This window comes from Bos indicus x Bos taurus, unplaced genomic scaffold (genome assembly GCF_003369695.1).
Source record: "Bos indicus x Bos taurus breed Angus x Brahman F1 hybrid unplaced genomic scaffold, Bos_hybrid_MaternalHap_v2.0 tig00000106_arrow_arrow_obj, whole genome shotgun sequence".
Classification (NCBI taxonomy): Eukaryota; Metazoa; Chordata; class Mammalia; order Artiodactyla; family Bovidae; genus Bos; species Bos indicus x Bos taurus.
Genome location: NW_020867120.1, coordinates 26674 through 39671, shown reverse-complemented (window position 1 = coordinate 39671; position 12998 = coordinate 26674). Strand labels below are relative to the sequence as shown.

Below are 12998 nucleotides of genomic sequence, written 5' to 3'. Positions count from 1 at the left end.
TAAATCTTCATGTTTTATTTTCTAAATCTTTTATATTTCTACCTCTGGACAAGCTTCTCAGCAATAATGATCCCTAAAGAGGATGGATGAGAGAAAGTAGATGGACTGGTAGAAATATTTACTACCATAAACGATTTGGTAAATCATGGTGGTTCAGGTAAAGAATCTGTCTGGCAATGCAGGAGACCTGGGTTTGATTCCTGGGTCAGGAAGATCCCCTGGGAAGGGAATGGCACCTACTACCATATTCTTGCCGGGAGAATTCCACAGACAGAGGAGCCTGGCGGGCTACAGTCCGTAGGGTTGCAAAGAGTTGGATACAACTGAGTGACTAAGACACACCCATACAGCATCTTACCGACAGTGGATTTTTTTTTTTTTTTTTACAAGTTTTGCTTATAAGCGTGGTTTCAGAACTCTGGCTGTGCCGGAAGCTCACCCTGCTGGTCATGGGTAGGAACTGGGTCCTTTCTCCTCCCTGTTCCCTGGCATCTAACCAGGACCTGGCCCGGCTTCAATAAATGATGGTTGTATTGACTTTGAAATGAATTCCCTGCTTTGTGAACCTGGCAACCAACCTGATCTTTGGACCATTTTTTTTTTTTTAAACAGGAGAAGCACTTAAAGTGCTGCCTGAACTTGAAGAGTTGAATTTGTCCTGGAACAGTAAAGTGGGAGGAAACTTGCCTCTGATCCTCCAGACGCTGCAACAAGGGAGGAAGATACAAACACTTGAGCTCGTGGACTGTACCCTCACATCAGAAGATGGGGTGTTTGTAGGTAAGTAGAGAATTTGGTAGAGTCCTTCCCAGGGAAAATGTGAAGATGCCCATAACTGGAGAGCTTGGGAGCTGATATGGCCATGTTTCCTCTCACCCTGAATTGAAAAAGTAGCTCACTATATCCCAGGTCACATGAAGATGTAACACTCCCCCCACCCCACCCCCACCCACCCCAACCTTCATACCCACATCTGTTTTTTTGGCTGTGCTGGGTCTTCATTGCTGCAAGTGAGCTTTCTCTAGTTGCAGTAAGTGGGGCCACTCTTTTTGCAGAGCACTGGTTCTAGGGTGCATGGGCTCAGTAGTTATAGCTTGTGGGCTCCAGAGCACCGGCTTTAGTATTAATAGTTGCAGCTTGCAAGCCTAGTTGCCCCATGACATATGAAATCTTCCCAGACCAGGGATGGAACTCGTGTCCCCTGCATTGCTGACAGAGTCTTAACCACTGGACCACCAGAGAAGTCCCACACCCTGCATCTTTACTGAGTTGTTCTTTGGATTTCTTTCCTTCCAGGTCAGTTGCTACCTAGACTGCAAAACCCTGAAGTACTCGATCTTTCTATTAACAGAAACATTGGTGGCAGTCTCAATAGTATTGCTCATGGACTAAAAAGTACTTCAAACCTGAAAGTCTTGAAGTTACATTCATGTGGATTGTCACAAAAGAGTGTCAAGCTACTAGGTGAGTTAGCAATGACTGAAGCTTCTATATAATTTTATTTTATGTTCAATTTTTTAAGCTGTTAGGAAATATAACAAACTAGAAACAGAGGTTAGGTTGGGGAACGAGATCATGGGTAATTTAAATCTTCAAGTTTTATTGATTTTCCACGTCTTTTACAGTGAGTATGTATTTTTACAATTACAAAACTAAATGGCCAGCTCCGAAAAGGCCAGGGTATTTTAGATTTGAGAGAGACAGTGAGCAAAATAAAAGTGTGCTACTAAAGCTCTCCATTTCTCTCTTACTTTTGAAAGTGCCAGCATTATTTTATGCTTAGTAGTAGGAAGGAATTGGTGCTGATAAAAACAACTTCAGTGACATCTGTAGTTAAAATTTACTCTGCTATATAGAGTACCCACATTACATGAGAATACGAAGTGAAATGTATTTTTATCCTTGCATCTTCTAGAGCCTGTCCTATCCTTCTCCTTGGCAGTTTTAGTCTAGAATGCTGCTAATGTACCAATGCTCAAGGATAGTACAGGAAGAGCCATTAGTTGCAGAAATCTGAGCAAAAGCACTAGCAATCAATGCAGGTCATAGGGAGAGTGTTTGAAGCCATTGTCAGGTCCAAAGCGGTTAGTGGTGCAAAGCAGACAGTTATCCCTCCATTTGGGCTTTTGTCATCACAGTGTATGTATTTTCTTAGTCTCGCTTCTCCATGCCTGCCCCCTGCCCTGCTCCACTCCTGCTGCCTGTCCTGTAATATGTCAGAGTGGGATTTTGACCTTCTTTGTAGATGCTGCCTTTAGATACTTGTGTGAGCTGAGGACACTAGACCTTTCCTGCAACAAGGAGTTGGGTGGAGGGTTTGAAGACATCACAGGGCTGGCCACGCTGGAGCCTGGAGGGGCTGGATGTCCGCCAGTGCTCGCTGACGGCTGACGACGTGTTGTCCCTGAGCGGGTAGGTGCTGCAGAGCTGAGGGAGGGCTCTCAGAGCCTTGGCATATGTTTGAAGTGAAGTGAAGTCGCTCAGTCGTGTCCGACTCTTTGCGACCCCATGGACTACCATAGCCCTACCAGGCTCCTCCGTCCGTGGGATTTTCCAGGCAAGAGTACTGGTGTGGGTTGCCATTTGGGAAACTGGCAAATCTGAGATGTACTGTTTATGAAGTTACTGGGAGGATCACATCATAAAAGTTCTGTGAATGTCCCAATATAGTATTTGGCAAATATTAGGTGCCCAATAAATGTTGTTGTTCAGTTGCTAAGTCATGTCCGACTCTTTGCGACCCCATGGACTGCAGCAGGCCAGGCTTCCCTGTCCTTCACCATCTCCTGGAGTTTGTTCAGTTGGTGAATGTTAGTGAATCTAAACTCCTATACACATCTGTGAAGGATAGATGTGGCACTCGAGGAAGAAATCTGAATTCCTGTGGCTGTTTAGAAATGAACCTGTTAATGTCACAAAGCATATTACAAAGAAGGATGTAGAGGGAAAGCCAAAACGAAGGGTGTTGAGGCACTCTCTCTCACAAGTTATGCCAAGGCACTTAGATAAGATGAAGTTACAAAAAGTCCATGGACAGTGCATAATTACAGTTTTAGGTCAGTCACTACCTTTACTTTCCTACCACAGATACAGTCCTGTAACAGGCAACATATATGCAATTTCCCCTAACAAACAGCAAGCATAGCCGTAGAGATGAAGGGTTTTATTCCATCTGCAGCCACAATAAACCTTCAGGATATACCCTGAATCTGACCATGGCTCACTGTTTAGACCTCTACCCTCCTGCTCCAGCCCACTGTCAGTTCATGCCTAGATTACTGCAAGAGTCTAGATGGCTTTCCTGCTCCTCTGACTCTGACTGCATTCTCTATTTCTTTCCCCCGTCAACTTCTCCAACTACACTGTGCTGACTCCCACGCACACCAGCCATGCTCTGCTTTCTCTCTGAACTATGGGCTCCTCCTAGGTAGGATGGCTTTCTTCAGTATCTCTCTATTGCTTGTGCACAAGGTCTGGCATGTAGTTGGCACCCAGCAAATGCTTGTTGAATGTATGACTGAATGAATCAATCAATAAAGAACGAGAAAAAGAAATTTTTGTCATTTTTCATACAATTGGGGGAAAGAAAACAGCAAAATAGGTCTTTGGGTCTAATATCAATTTTTTTAGCCCTGCTAATTTGTTTCTTAGATGCTTATCCTTCAATTTGGGAAAATGAGATGAGTTCGAGTCTTTCATGAAGATTTAAAAATAGTAAACAATACCTTTTTGAGCTTCAAATGGAGAGTGTGATGGGATCAGCATCTCTTTTACTTATGAGTGTCATACCTGTGGAGACACTCCTGAATTATCAGTCCATCGGATTCCAAATAGTGAATTTCCCCTGCTACAACTGAATAACACAAAACCTCACATCTCATCCTGCTGCTCGGATGAAGATTAAAGTGCTAGAGGACTTGAATTGTCACCGCTAGTGCAATGGAGAGATTAGCCTCTATTATCTGGATTCACAGCCACCAACAGGAGTAAATGGCCCCAGAAAGGTAATGGTTATTTAGTAAGAATTCATGGTCCTCCTGCTTAATTTTAAAAAGGCAGAATTGCAAATACATCCTGTTTTCTACCTTGTGATGTTAAAGAATTGAATGGTTCTTTTATCTGACCATCTCAATGGCTTCAAAGAAAGGGAATTATGGATCACTTAGCCAATGATATCTGATTAATCATCTAATTGTTCGATGCCCTGTGCTGCAGGCTAAGGGCAATTCAGAGTCAGGAGCTTCAGTTTGGAAGGGGGCAGAAATAAACCAAATACATGGTGGAGATCCCCTGGAGAAGGAAATGGCAACCCACTTCAGTTTTCTTGCCTGGGAAATCTCATGAACAGAGGAGCCTGGCGGGCTACAGTTCATGGAGTCACAGAGTCAGATGCAACTGAAGTGACTTGGTACACATGGTGAATACAACGTGCTGTGGGCATCAGATGAGGGAGAGATGGTTGCATCTATGGGATCACAAGTACCTGCCCTCTTTTTTCCTTTCCTTCCCTTCCTTTCTCCTGTCCTTCTCTCCTTCCACTAATGTTTGTGCCTCAGATTTCCAGACTCTGATGCACATTCTGGGCAGGAAGCAGCCGCTGCACAGAGTTCACCTTCAGTGAGGGAGGGCGGAAGATTTGCATATGAACAATAGATACACAAACGAGTCACGTAATAGGGGTGGTGGGAGGAAAAGAGAATAGGATGATGTAATTGTGACCACAGGGTTCCTGTGGCTTTGGTGGCCCTGGAAGGCTCTGAGGAGGTGAGTCAGCCCCACAGGGGTCCCAGGAAACTCTATTTCCCACACTGGGAAGAACTAGGGCAAAGGCCTGAAAGAACAAAAAGCAGCAGAAAGACAGGGAAACAGGGGTCCCTCTTGGCACAGCAGGGGCCCTCAGGACCCCACTCTGGTGCTGTTACCAACAGACATCTGGTTATTATTATTTTTTTTAACCAATGTACATACCTTAATTAAAAAAAAATGTAGCCACATGTGGGATCTTAGTTCCCCAACCCGGATTGAACCAGGGCCCCCTGCATTGGAAGCGTGCAGTCCCGACTACTGGGCTGCCAGGGAAGTCCCAACAGACATCTGTTCTAATTGCTTGATTTCATTGCCTTCCTAGTACTTCTGACTTATATTCTGAGGAAAGAATGATCATATCAAACATTCACTGAGCAGTTAATGTGAGCTGGGCACTGTACCAGGCACTTTATTTATACCAAGTCATTTTATCTTCCCGTTGTCTCTATGGAGTAGTTATTGTTCTTATTATCATCGAGAAAACTGAGGCTCAGAGAAGTTAAGCAATTTACCCGAAGTCACACTGTTCTTTAGCAACAAACAGGATGAGAACCCAGTTTCCTCTGTCTCCGAAGTCTTTGCTCTTTACTTCCAGCCTGGAGAGAGGCTTAGAGAAGAGCACAAGCTGCATGCTGGGGAAAGTGGCTGGCGTGTGTGGTGAGGAATGGTGTGTAAGGAAGGGCAGGGGTCACATAGGCAAGAGCCATGCTTGTTGATCAAGAAGACTGTGGCACTTCCCGAGACCCTTTGTGAGATGCTGCCTAAGCCATGTCACCCCTGATGTTTTAACAGCTCAGGTTATCCCTTTACTCTCAAGTCTTCAAGAATTGGATTTATCTGCCAACAAAGAGATGGGCAGCTATTCTGAAAACCTACTCAGCAGGCTCCGATTTTTACCAGCGTTGAAGTCATTGATAATCAGCAACTGTGCTTTGGAGAGTAAGACTTTTACTGCCCTGGGTAAGCGATTCTCTGGGTACCTGCAGACACTGGCACAGTAACACCCGAAAGGGAGACCTCTGTTTCCCTCCAAGTGAATTTCATTCCAAGACTCAGCCATAGGCACATTGAAGTATCAATCCGTCTTCTTTTCAAGAAATACGCTCTTTTAAAAGTGACTTTCAAGGCCACACGGATGATTTCTGGCTTTTGCAAATTTAACCTTTAACATTTAAAGTGTGCAGAGTTGACCCTTTGTATCCAGGGGTTCCAAATCCGTGGATTCAACCAACAGCAGGTCAACAATAATTTGGAAAAAATTTCTGGAAAAAAAATTTTCAGAAAGCTCCAAAAAGCAAAACTTGAATTTGCCTCATTCAGGCAACTATTTATATAGATAGAATTTATATTGTGTTAGGTATTATATAGGTGGTGCTAGTAGTAAAGAACCCACCAGCCAATGCAGGAGATATAAGAGTTTCGAGTTCAATCCCTGGGTTGGGAAGATACCCTGCAGGAGGTCATGGCAACCCACTCCAGTATTCTTGCCTGGAGAATCCCACGGACAGAGGAGCCTGGTGGGCTACAATCCATAGGGTTGAAAAGAGTTGAACACAACTGAAGCGACTTAGCACAGCACAGAGATGATTTAAAGTATATATATGGGAGGGTGTGCATATATTATGTGCAAATACTATGCCCACGTTACATAAGGGACTTCAGTATGGATGGGTTCTGGAAACAATATCCCTGTCTATACTGAGGGATGGCTGTATAACCAACTTTGGAGGTTCACATTTGTAGTACCTTGTAATTTCACTGAGGTCAATATAAATTGGGATTGCTGTGAGTCTGATGGGCCATCAGAAGGCATAACTCTTTTCAATTATAGCTACACAATCAAAAAATCATAATCAAGTAGATATTACACTAAATTGCATCATGTGACATGAATCTATAGATAGTCCCTGACTTACAACAGTTTAACTTAAGAGTTTTTGACTTTAAGATGATGTAAGGGCTTCTCTTGGAGAAGGCAATGGCACCCCACTCCAGTACTCTTGCCTGGAAAATCCAATGGACATAGGAGCCTGGTGGGCTGCAGTCCATGGGGTCGCACAGAGTCAGACATGACTGAAGCGACTTAGCAGCAGCAGCAGCAGCAGCAGCAGCAAGGGCTTCTCTGGTAGCTCAGCTGGTAAAAAATCCGCCTACAATGTGTGACACCTGGGTTTCATCTCTGGGTTGGGAAGATACCCTAGAGAAGGGAACAGTTACCCACTCCAGTAATCTAGCCTGGAGAATTCCATGGACTACATAGTTTATGGGGTTGCAAAGAGTTAGACATGACTGAGTGACTTTTACTTTCTAAAAGCAATATACATTCAGTAAAAATCACACTTAGAAAATTTTGATCTTCCCCTGGGCTAGTGATACATAATGTGGTATGATACTCTCTCATGTCATCATAAAGGCAAACTTAACAACCACTCTATACCCAGACAGCTCTGTTTTTCACTTTCAGTATAATAGTCGATAAAGTATATGAAATATCTAACACGTAAGTATAAAATAGGGTTTGTGTAAAATGATTTTGCCCAACTGTGGATGAATATAAGTGTTCTGAGAATGTTTAGGTAGGTTGTGTGCATGTTTGCTAAGTCACTTCAGTTCTGTCCAACTCTTTGCAACCCCATGGACTGTTGTAGCCCACCAGGTTAGGCAAAGCTATACTGATGACCTAGGTGTATTAAATTCATTTTTTACTTAAGATATTTTCAACTTATCAGGATGCTGCTGCTGCTGCTGCTAAGTCGCTTTAGTCGTGTCTGACTCTGTTCGACCCCATAGATGAAAGCCAACCAGGCTCCGCCGTCCCTGGGATTCTCCAGGCAAGAACACTGGAGTGGGTTGCCATTTCCTTCTCCAATGCAGGAAAGTGAAAAGTGAAAGTGAAGTCACTCAGTCGTGTCCGACTCTTAGCGACCCCATTGACTGCAGCCTACCAGGCTTCGCCATCCATGGGATTTTTCAGGCTAGAGTACTGGAGTGAGATGCCATTGCCTTCTCTGTATCAGGATGCAATCCCACCATAAGTCGAGAAAGATCTGTTTTATTCCATTTGAATTAAGAAGTAAACCAACAATAAAAAAGAAGTAAATCAAGTAAATATACACATATTTCTCTATATCATTTTTAGAAGAAAAAGTTCAATTTCTTATTGATAGGTCTCTATCATATGAGTGGGAGAGGTGTTCTTATTAGATATTATAAAAAGAATATATATCTACCCCTCAAACATTTTTTAGAAAGAAAATATAAAATGTAATTAATGACTATACCTTGTGAATAAGTTGCTCTGGTTAGTTTTAATGTTAGGGGAAACTGGGAACTATGCAGAAAATCTTTCAATTTCCTTTAAACATCTTTCCAGATACACTATTTCTTCCTTGTTTCTGTAACTGCAGTTAAGTAAACACAATACATTTTGGTGTTTCAGAGTTCTAGGAAGGTGTGGCCTTGTCTCAGTTTCAGAAGCCAGTGGGATATGTAAAACCAGGACACACTCTGGAAATATTGACTAGATGAGAAAACTGTTTATCTCTTTCTCCTTCTTAAACGTGAGATGAAGGAGAGAAATGCCAGTTGATAGTGAATTAACCATTTAACCAAGTTTTACTTTTCTAAAGTTTCCAAATTTCTTCCAAATGAAAATAGAAAACATAAATTGAATCCATGGATTTCAGGCAGGAGAAACAAGGAATTGTGGAGGGTACTGCCCACACCCAGAAATGATGTCCCTCTTTCACCCAGTTCAATCCAAAGACTGCTGGATCTCAGGACGCCCCTAGTGGTCCCTGGGCTAAGATTCCACACTCCAATGCAGGGCACCCAGGGTCGATCCCTACTCAGGAACTAGATCCCACATGCTGCAACTAAGATGTCTCTGAAAGTGAAAGTGCTAGTTGCTCAGTCATGTCTGACTCTTTGTGACCCCATGGACATAGCTCACTAGGTTCCTCTGTCCCTGGGGATTCTCCAGGCAAGAACACTGGAGTGGGTCTTCCAGGGGATCTTCTCAACCCAGGGATAGAACCCAGGTCTCCCACATTGCAGGAGGTTTCTTTACCATCTGAGCCACCAGGGAAGCCCACAACTGTCTTAACTCAGTGATAATATGTTGCCTTAGCCTAGGTTGCTCAAGTTCAAAGTTTATGACCTCTAAGGAAGTCTAAGTTATTACTATTCTTATCGCTGTCAATTTCAGCTGAAGCCTCCATTCACCTCCCTGCTCTGAAAATAGTCAACCTTTCTTGGAATACGTGTATTGGCGGTAACCTGAAGCTGCTCCTGGAGACATTAAAGCTTTCAATGTCTCTTCAAGTGCTGAGGCTGAGCAGCTGTTCCCTGGTGACAGAGGACATGGCTCTCTTGGGTTTGTATCTTCTGGTTCCAAAGCTGTCCTGACACTCAGAGCCCAGTGTGCCTGCCCTGCCAGCCTGGGGGAAGGGAGGCAGAGGAGGCAAGGAGGCCTGTGCACATTCTCTGCTCCCTGACATCTGCTTGGGAGAAAGCTGGTTTGTGCTCAGTCACTTCAGTCATGCCCAACTGCTTGCAACCCCATGGACTGTAGTCCAACAGGCTCCTCTGTCCACGGCATTCTCCAGCAAGAACACTGCAGTGGGTCGACATGCTCTCCTGCAGGGGATCTTCCCAACCCAGGGATCGAAACTGCATCTCCTGTATCTGCTGCATTGCAGGTAGATTCTTTACCCACTGAGCCACCTGGGAAGCCCTAAAATAGACACTGCTGCTGCTAAGTCACTTCAGTTGTGTCCGACTCTGTGTGACCCCATAGACGGCAGCCCACCAGGCTCCCCCATCCCTGGGATTCTCCAGGCAAGAACACTAGAGTGGGTTGCCATTTCCTTCTCCAATGCATGAATGTGAAAAGTGAAAGTGAAGTTGCTCAGTTGTGTTTGACTCTTAGCGACCCCATGGACTGCAGCCTATCAGGCTCCTCCGTCCATGGGATTTTCCAGGCAAGAGTACTGGAGTGGGGTGCCATTGCCTTCTCCGAAAATAGACACAGGCAATTCTAAAACCAAATACACAGTAGAGACTGGTTCATAAAATGAGATGGAGGAATTCCTTGTGGTCCAATGATTAGGACTTCATGCTTTCACCTCTGAGTGTGCAGGTTCTATTCCTAGTTGGGGAACTAAGATCCTGCAAGCCACCAGGTGCAGCCAACCATTAAAAAAAAGAAAAAGGAGATAGATACAGATATGGTGGTGGAAGAAGGGTTATCTGACATAGGATAGAAAGTTGGAACCGGATGTGGACGGGCAAGGCTCCTTGTCCTTGGGAGGGCTGTGCATGTGTGGATTTTGTTTACGCCTATTCCTGGCTTTGCTCAGCTGGGTGTAGTTTTTTCTGTTCACCTGGTGTTTCCTGTGGATGAATTATGTGTAAGCAAACAAGAAATTCGTGTTACGTCCACACTGTTCTCTGATATTTCAATCTAGTTGGAATAAATACGTGTTTTCAAAACAAGTGTTATGGCCAAACACTGTAATTAGAAGATGGGGACAAATCACTGTGATTTTATTTTGGATTTCCCTAATGACTAATGGGAGAAGGCGATGGCACCCCACCCCAGTACTCTTGCCTGGAAAATCCCATGGACGGAGGAGCCTGCTAGGCTGCAGTCCATGGGCCGGCTAAGAATCGGACACGACTGAGCGCCTTCACTTTCACTTTTCACTTTTCACTTTCATGCATTGGAGGAGGAAATGGCAACCCACTCCAGTCTTCTTGCCTGGAGAATCCCAGGGACAGTGGAGCCTGGTGGGCTTCCGTCTATGGGGTCACACAGAGTCGGACACGACTGACGCAACTTAGCAGCAGCGGCAGCAATGACTAATGAGGCCTTCCCACGTGGTGCTAGTGGTAAAGAATCTGCCTGCCAATGCAGGAGACACAAGAAACGTGTGTTCAGTCCCTGGGTCGGGAAAATCCCTTGGAGAAGGAAATGGCAACCCACTCCAGTATTCTTTCCTGGAGAATCCCATGGACAGAGGAATCTGGCAGGCTACAGTCCATGGGGTTGCAAACTGGTCAATTGATTTTTGACAAAAATGCAAAAGCAATTCAGTAAGTCTTTTCAACTAACAGTGCTTGATTAACTGAGCTATCATACACAAAAATACTAACTTCAGCCTATATCTCACAACTTGGACAAAAATAACTCAAAATGGATAAGCAAAATGTAACTGTAAAACCTTTAGAATAAAATCTAGGAAAAATACTTGGGAACTTGAGTTTTGCAAAAAGTTTTTAAGATATAACACAGAAAGCTCTGCCCACCAAATTAGCAAATTGATAAATAGATCTTTATCAAAACTGTGAGTTATGCTATGAAAAAGATACTGTTAAGGGGGGGTGAGAGGAAAATGTAGGTAAGTTCTTTACCACTGAGCCGCCAGGGAAGCCTCCATTGGTCTATGCATCTATTCTTTTACCAATTTCATACTGTCTTGGTTACTAAAGCTTTAGAGTAAGCCTTGATGGGAATGGAGCATCCTGCTTGGTCTGGAAACCATGATGTGTGGCAAATGATTGAAGGGCCAGGGCATGTTTAGTCCTAACAGGGGGACATTGAGGGGACCTGTTGTCCAACACTGCATGGTTGGCACGTGGTGGGAGCTGAGATTCCCAGCAGATAGGCAGTGGCAAGGTCAGATGGGACCCAGAGGCATGGCTTCCTCCAGCTGAGAGCTGCTTCCCTCTGCTGGGGCAGCCTGAAAGGGGCCTAAGGCAGAATTGGGCTGGTCCCCCTTAGAGAGGCTGTGAGAGGGATTCTTCTCTGATCATCCATCTAGAGGTTGAATGAGGAGCCCTCCAGGGTCCCTTCCAGCTCTGAGATTCTGCCCATCTCATCTCTGTAACCCATTCCTGCTTTTGGCTGAAAAGGGAAGCACATGTCTGCTCTGGCTGTCTCTCCTTGCTCCTTTTCTTAGCTTCCTCATTAACTATTATTTATTAAGAGCCATTTTAGGTAGCACTGTGATACTACCTAATGTGTGCTATTCAAAGGAAAAATTGGCCCATGTGTGAAAGGTTCTAATTGACCCATGAATTAGAAATTATCCAAGTATATTTTGTCCATGGAAAGTACTCAAATAACTGTTGAATAAAAAAATGAATAAATAAACAATGAATAATGAAACAGCATTAAACAGCAAGAAGCCTATTCACAAATGATCCTGAGTTAAAGCCAGTGAGCAGTCACTCCTCACATTTAATTAGAGAAAGTCTGCAGCAAGAGCTGGGGCTCCAGGAGAGCAGAGAGCATGAACTCAACCAGAAAAGACATTCTTTGGGTTGGAATTTGGAAGGAGAAAAAAATCCATTTTCAAGCTGTACATGGAATGCAGAGAGGTGTTACCAGAGTAATTTTAAATGCCCTGAAAAAAAACTGCTAGCTAATAACATTCTATTACTTAGTGCCACTCTTATTACAAATCCTGGAGCCAGTGTGTTGTGTTATTGGAAGTGGGAAACAGTTGCACTAGAAAGTGTTCTTGGCTTTTAGCAGAGTGATTTTGTTTTTCAGCATCGGTAATTCAGACAGGTCACCTGGCCAGGCTGCAGAAGCTGGACCTGAGTTATAACGACAGCATCTGTGAGGCAGGATGGACCATCTTCTGCCAAAACCTGTGGCTCCTCAAGGAATTAACTGAGCTGGATATCAGCCTTCGGCCATCAACTTTTAGGAAGTGCGGACAATGGTTTAGACACTTGATAAGTGCCGTGACCAAACTTCCCAAGATCACTGAGGTAGCAACGAAGAGGTGGCTTCTCCCAGCTTCACAGGAGGAGGAACTACAAGGCTTTGACCAAGATCACAGAAGCAGCATTCACTTTGACCATGGTGGGTTTCAGGAAGCTGACTTTCCAAGGCTCAACTAAGCTACACGTCACCCAAAGGAAGAAGAAAAGAACATGAATGAATCCTGGTGAAGTCAAAGGAATACCAGCTTCTGGGCTGTTTAATGTGATTTATGTTACAAGAGCTTTGTAAATATATGCCTAGGATAATCTAATATGAACATGCCTTTATGCTCTATTTTATGAAACAATGGTGACATTTTTCAATGGGTTTTCATTTGTTTGGATATATAGTTAGTTCACTTTCTATTTAGAAGGACTGACAAAATGTTTAGATTCCAGTAACGCATTTCCTTTTT

General features: G+C 43.9%; 1 protein-coding gene across 1 annotated transcript; it reads left to right on the top strand.

Annotated features, from left to right (window-relative positions):
• Nucleotides 1-612: 612 nt before the first annotated feature.
• LOC113888573 (leucine-rich repeat-containing protein 31-like) lies at nucleotides 613-12973 on the top strand (the record flags this gene model as incomplete). Its single annotated transcript, XM_027535630.1, is given in 7 exon segments — nucleotides 613-780; nucleotides 1297-1464; nucleotides 2246-2345; nucleotides 2347-2408; nucleotides 5599-5766; nucleotides 9014-9181; nucleotides 12365-12973. Coding segments are annotated over 7 exon segments (1190 nt in total), but the record flags the coding sequence as incomplete, so codon positions are not given.
• Between the last annotated feature and the right edge of the window lie 25 nt (nucleotides 12974-12998).